This window comes from Pseudomyrmex gracilis, unplaced genomic scaffold (assembly GCF_002006095.1).
Source record: "Pseudomyrmex gracilis isolate BER0280 unplaced genomic scaffold, ASM200609v1 scaffold_1154, whole genome shotgun sequence".
Classification (NCBI taxonomy): Eukaryota; Metazoa; Arthropoda; class Insecta; order Hymenoptera; family Formicidae; genus Pseudomyrmex; species Pseudomyrmex gracilis.
In genome coordinates, this window is record NW_018021738.1 from 24,153 (window position 1) to 30,671 (window position 6,519).

The following is a 6,519-nucleotide window of genomic DNA, read 5'->3' on the forward strand; positions in this document are numbered from 1 at the left end:
CGTTTCGTGGCGCGGGGAACGCGCGGCGCGGGCGGCGCGCAGGCCGCTTTGTAGCGCGGGGAAACGGCAGCGTATATTTTAATATATGCCGATTTCTATAATTCTTCTTTTGGCGCTAAGCGCCGTGTTTTTGGCCGGGACGGACCGTCGGTCCCGGCCGTAACGATTTGCATCGTTACATGTTCGTGGTGTGCGATCCATTTATGTTTCCAATGTTTTTATGTTAATTTCCATCCACAACATTGCGCAGCAATGTCCGAATTTTATAATAAATAAAAACACGATGAATAAACATAAACAAGCACAGAAATCCCCACGATCTTATTTATTATACATAATTAATTAATTGCGTCGTTATTATTAATATTTTACTCCATAAAATAATAATAATTAATTCAGTTGATAGATATAGTCGTTATAATGAAAAAAAAAGTTGGCACTGCGAGGTTTCAAACTCGCAACGGACGCCAAAAATCACAAAGCGCGCGCTTTACGCCGCAGCTACAACGCTTCACGCTAAGTCTAACTTATTTATGTTACTTAACGTACAGCTGGCCGCACCCTTAACTTTGCATGCAAAATTCTCGGAAATTAAGGCCCATGCACTCAAACCCTCTTACACTTTTTATACCCTCGACCTCCTTTCGAATGAACTATGGCTCATTCAATTTCGTATTTCGCAATTCGTGCCCACTGCTTGTCAGTGTATATTATCACATATATATCCGTGGCACATAGTTTGCTCGCTAAAACTACTGTATGTCTCAAACTGGAATAAAACAGCTAGCTGAATAAAAAATATAAGAACTAAGTGTTTGTAATTTACTCTATTCCATTCCTTACTATTCTTCTACAGTTACTATATTCTTCTACAATTATATCGCAAAATAACTACTAAATCTTTTACAAACCTTATCTAGTAGTAATCATTTTACGCAATAAATGATTGCCCTATTTATCACGCTGACGAATTAACTAAACTGACTGATAGTTTTATTAAAAATAAAAAGCTGAAATTACAATAGAATACTAATGTAACATAAAAACAATGTAGTTGCGCATAAATTACTATTTATTTATTTTTCGATCTATAAGACATAAAACTCGACACGGCGCAAATACCGAAGTTACATTATATTGAATGTAACGTATATTATTTTTATATAAAAAAATCTAAATTGAATATATCTTGTATGTGTCGAACTGCAGGATTTTAATGTTTTTTTAAAATTATTCTAAAAGAAATTTTTTATAATAAGAGCGATTGAAACAGACGTTGCAGATATGTCAGTCAATCGATTTCGAGTAACAGGAAGAAAGTTAAGACTTCCCAACTTAATTGATAATTTTCAGGAAAAAATATACCTGGAGAACCATGATGCTGACCACGGTGCCAGCGACAGGTACGAGGTTTAATTCTAGCCACTCCTCGCCAGCTCTTAGGCAACCACGCTCGAATATACTCCTCTCTCCTGTCTGCGTTGATCAGAAGAGATAAATAAAAATGATTATAATATTGAATATGAATCGACTCCACGCGATGTAAAAATCAATAATAAGTTGAGTTAAGTGGTCAAGGAATCCATGGACTCAGTTGTTGTGTGTTATTGAAAAAATTTCCTAAAATTTGAACGAGAAAAACTAATATATTTAGATAAATTACACAGACGTTTCGACCGTGGATTTCGGTCTTTATCAATGTTCTACAATATAAAATAAAATAAAATAAAATAAAATAATAGTGGCTAGATCGAGATAATAACACACACACACGGAAATGTGAAATAACTTACAAAAATAGTCAGGTAACACCAACACTGTGGCACGCTCGAAGTCAACGGTGTGGCAGTTGACAAGACAGTGCGACAAATTTGGCTGTCAGTTTAAAACTCACAAATAATGTGGAGAGAGTAAGAAGTCATGTGGTAGTTCCTTCTTATTCTTCAAACAATGTTAAGTAAGTCTTATCTAGGGAGTCGACATCATTCTGTAAATCTAAGCCGGCTGGTTGTTTATTAATGTATAGTGCTTCGAATATTAAACGTTTATAATAAGATGGCTCAATGTCAAGGGTTTCAATGTTATTCCAGTCAAAATCATGTGAGTAATTCAATCTATGGTCAGTAATAACAGATTTTTGGGATATATTTCTATGAAAATGATTTTTATGTGCTCATTGATCCTGATTCTGAGGTTTGTTTGGCCTACGTATGAGGCTTTGCAATCTTTACATTTTATGCAATAAACAATATTAAGGTAAGAGAGATGAGGAAGGGGATCTTTATGTCCTTTGATAAAACGTGATAAATTATGGGAACTAGAGAAAGCCAATTTTGAAGTGTTATCCAGGAGAAAAATGTTCGCTAAGTGCTCAGAGAATCGTTTAATATAAGAAACCATTTATTTACGTTAATATTTGGACTGTCAAAGATATGTTGCTTACAATTCTTATTTTTATAAAAACTATTTTTTTAAGTCTCTGTCTCAAGATATTGAAAATAAAGTCAAGAGGTTAATTGTTATTAGTTAATATTGTAAAAAATTGTTCAAGATTTTGTTTATAAAAAATAGGGTTCAAGAGGAAAAATGCTCTGTCTATTAAACCTACTACAATGGCTTTCTTTTGGCTAGAAGGGTGATGAGAGCGGTAATTTAGACAACGACCCGAGGAAGTAGGTTTTTGAAACTAGTTATGAATCAATGAGCCATTCTCACACAGAACAAAAACTCCATTAGACGTCGACATAGCTCCATGCGACATCTAATGGATGTCTGGATGAGTGGATATCTGTGTGGGTTGTTTATGATAATAGTAAGATCAAGAAAGTTGAGTTTGTCATTAGAGCTGGACTCAAGCGTGAACTGTAATCGTAGGTGATAGGAATTAAAGGTATCAAGGACCGCATTGAATCTATTCACTGGAATCTATTCACCATCGCAACATCATCTTACATAAAGAATCAACGTATCTTACATAAAGAAGTGGATCAAAATCAAGCCTGCTGAGAGCATAATTCTCTAAATCTTGTAGAGTGATATCAGCTAGAATAAGGAAAAGAAGGGAGCCCATGGATGCACCAAAGATCTGTTTATAAATTTTATTGTTAAACAAGAAGTAAGTACTATCAAAAACCATTTTCAACGCTAATAAGAATTCATTATATGTAATATTCGTGTTATTTTCAATTAAAGCCCATCTATTACTAACACTTTTTTAATGCGAGGTCGACAGAAATGTTGGTGAAGAGGAAAATTACGTCCAAAGAAATTAGGTCAAAACTTTCATCAAAAGAAATATTAGAAATAATCTTGGACAAATGAAAACTATTATCAATGTTACTAGGTGGAGGAATTAAGCTACTGTGAATAATTTTATGAAGTAATAGTGCGAATTTATGCAAAGGGCTATTTATTGAAGAAATAAGAATTCTGAGAAAATTGTTAATTTTATGGATATTTGGCAAACCATAAGCTCTTGGTAAGACAGCTAACGTGCTATTAAGATAGTTAAATGTATTATCCGTGATATATCCGTGTAACTTCCATCTTTTGAGCAATTCTTTGAGATTGTTTGAAATTTTATTGATGGGGTTGTGTTGGATTAAAAAGTAAGTACTCTGATCAGACAAGAGAACTTCCATATCACGGACATAGATCTCTTTATCAAGGGCAATCACAGAGTTACCCTTATCGGCTCTCGTAAAGGTGACATTAGGATTATCACGCATAAATCGCTTAATTTTTGTGAGAGCATTCAAAATTTCTTTGTCTTAAATGGACAGTGAGGTAGTAGAATTTTTGAGTTTTTCCAATGCAAGTACAGATCTGCTCCTAACTTCCAAGTTTTCCTTTTTATTAAGATGTCTAATATTAATCTTCAATGTGTTTGACAAAATCAATGATGGTTGTGTCGTCAATCTTAAAAAATCATATCCATAGAAATACATCCAAAAAATCTGTTCTTTTTCTTCTTCGCTTAGATGGCTCTTTACCCCTTCACGAGAGGAGTATACGCCAGTCTGGTTATATATAAATTTTTATACTTTTTCATGGGGGGGGTTGTGCAGTACACTACTACCACGCGATACACGGCCTTCTTTCACAGTGGACGTGCCCATCTGTGTCGGGCTCGTGTTCAAGATGTTGTGACTGCGATCGCCTTGTGGGAGGTAGATTAATTCGAGATTACACTTGAATTAATTTTTGGAGTCTCGATTTAGTTCACCGATCAATCGATAAACTCGATTGAAAGGGACCGGCCCGGAAACAATCCTTAGATGGTGAGCGGATTCGAACTCGAGACCTCCGGGTTTGCAGCCCTTGCACTCAGGCCGCGAGACCACTAGGCCGGTCTATCCGATCAAAAATCTGTTATTACTGACCATAGATTGAATTACTCACATGATTTTGACTGGAATAACATTGAAACCCTTGACATTGAGCCATCTTATTATAAACGTTTAATATTCGAAGCACTATACATTAATAAACAACCAGCCGGCTTAGATTTACAGAATGATGTCGACTCCCTAGATAAGACTTACTTAACATTGTTTGAAGAATAAGAAGGAACTACCATATGACTTCTTACTCTCTCCACATTATTTGTGAGTTTTAAACTGGCAGCCAAATTTGTCGCACTGTCTTGTCAACTGCCACACCGTTGACTTCGAGCGTGCCACAGTGTTGGTGTTACCTGACTATTTTTGTAAGTTATTTCACATTTCCGTGTGTGTGTGTTATTATCTCGATCTAGCCACTATTATTTTATTTTATTTTATTTTATTTTATATTGTAGAACATTGATAAAGACCGAAATCCACGGTCGAAACGTCTGTGTAATTTATCTAAATATATTAGTTTTTCTCGTTCAAATTTTAGGAAATTTTTTCAATAACACACAACAACTGTGTCCATGGACTCCTTGACCACTTAACTCAACTTATTATTAAATAAAAATGATTTAAAACACCGGTGCGCGTACATACACATACCCACGCAAACAAAAAGTTATCTGAGTATAACAATTCCCTAATTTGTAAACGTTTTAACATACGATAAATATATTTCTTACTTCAAATTTAATCCTAAGTGCATATATTTAAACACGGTATATACACGCATTCGACATTAATACATGTATTATCGACGATATTTAATGATGACTCGGAAAAAGTTCTTTTTCAGCAATATTTACTTATTTGCGTTAGACCAGGTTGTAATATGTCATGGTTTATTTAATGAATGCGCGTTCCGACAAAAAATATAATTAAGTGATGAAAGCGTTATTAGCGAGACGGCGAGGCTCTGTCATTACACAGCAGAAATGATATATCTACTCTCAAAATAGAAGCTGGCACAAAAGTTCTTATCTCTCTTTTATCTTTGCTTCTCCTTTCCACCTTCTCTTCGTCCACTATTTTCTCTCTAATTAAGTTCCATGGTTTCTTGACCTGGATCTGCTTGTAGACATTGTGTAATCGCCCGCGCGAACGCGTGGTCCGTGCAAATCTACCTCCAAAGAACGGTGCGCTTTTCGAATCAAGTTCTGCGCGATCTCGAAGACAAATTATTCGATACTTTCGAAGCGCTAGATCTATTGTATTTTTCCAACGATGATGCGAGATGATGTGAGTTTTGACTCAAAAATAACGAAAAAACGGAATACTATGGACACTACTTGAATATAGATAAATGTAAAGTATGGAACTTTATAATGTTGATAAAATAAATGTGAGGATTTATGATAAAAGAACTTAGAGAAAGTGAAGAACTTAAAAAGTAAGTAAAATTGAAAATATTAAATAAAAACAAGTTTTTCAAAAAAAGTAATTAAAAGTATTTTATCTAAATATGAGGTTTTTTTAATCGTTTTTCACTAAACGGTAAAAGCAAAAATAAGATAATTTACTTACGTAACTAGGCTTTCTAACATCATAGCCGCATTGTTTATTCTTAATGATTTCCTGAAAAAAATAAAAGGCTCGCTTAACCTTTGATGTAATTGATATAGTCGACGGAAAATAATTTTAAAAAAGTCACAACTGTACTAATGTGGACAGTTACATTAAGTTTTCGCTTGCAACAACTAAAAGGCACGCCACACGCTTCCCTCGAGCCGATGTCGCTCGATGAACAATTGAAATAATTATTGCGATCCCAATCCTTCGGACCTTCAATCCCGCAACATTGTAACTGTAAAAAAAGATATATTTTATATTTTTTATAACACATTGAAACAATATACATTTATAATGCGTATTTTAACATAAACAATACACATAATATAATGCATATTTTTTAAGTTTTTGAGCTTCATAAATTCTTCTTAGGCCAATTAAGTACGTTCAAATGATACTACTAATAATTTCTCACCGGAGTAAAAATAGAAAATTTATAAAGAGAATATCACGAATTTAATTAGTAAAAACAAAAGAATTGCATGCGAGAGAGTCTCTTTTGTCGCTTTGCTACAATTTAATTAATCAGATAATTCGATATCATTAAGAAATGGCGATT

At 34.2% G+C, this 6,519-nt stretch overlaps 1 protein-coding gene across 1 annotated transcript in view; it reads right to left on the reverse strand.

The window, feature by feature from the left end:
- Window positions 1-1,316: 1,316 nt before the first annotated feature.
- The window catches only part of LOC109861926 (tetraspanin-17-like), a 9,071-nt gene continuing 3,868 nt past the window's right edge, over window positions 1,317-6,519 (reverse strand). Inside the window, exons 3-5 of the mRNA XM_020441781.1 lie at window positions 6,067-6,195; window positions 5,916-5,966; window positions 1,317-1,476 (exon numbers count right to left, since the gene is read on the reverse strand). Of these exons, the coding sequence (XP_020297370.1) occupies window positions 1,336-1,476; window positions 5,916-5,966; window positions 6,067-6,195 (321 nt within the window). The 3' untranslated portion in view covers window positions 1,317-1,335. The remainder of the gene's footprint in view (window positions 1,477-5,915; window positions 5,967-6,066; window positions 6,196-6,519) is intronic.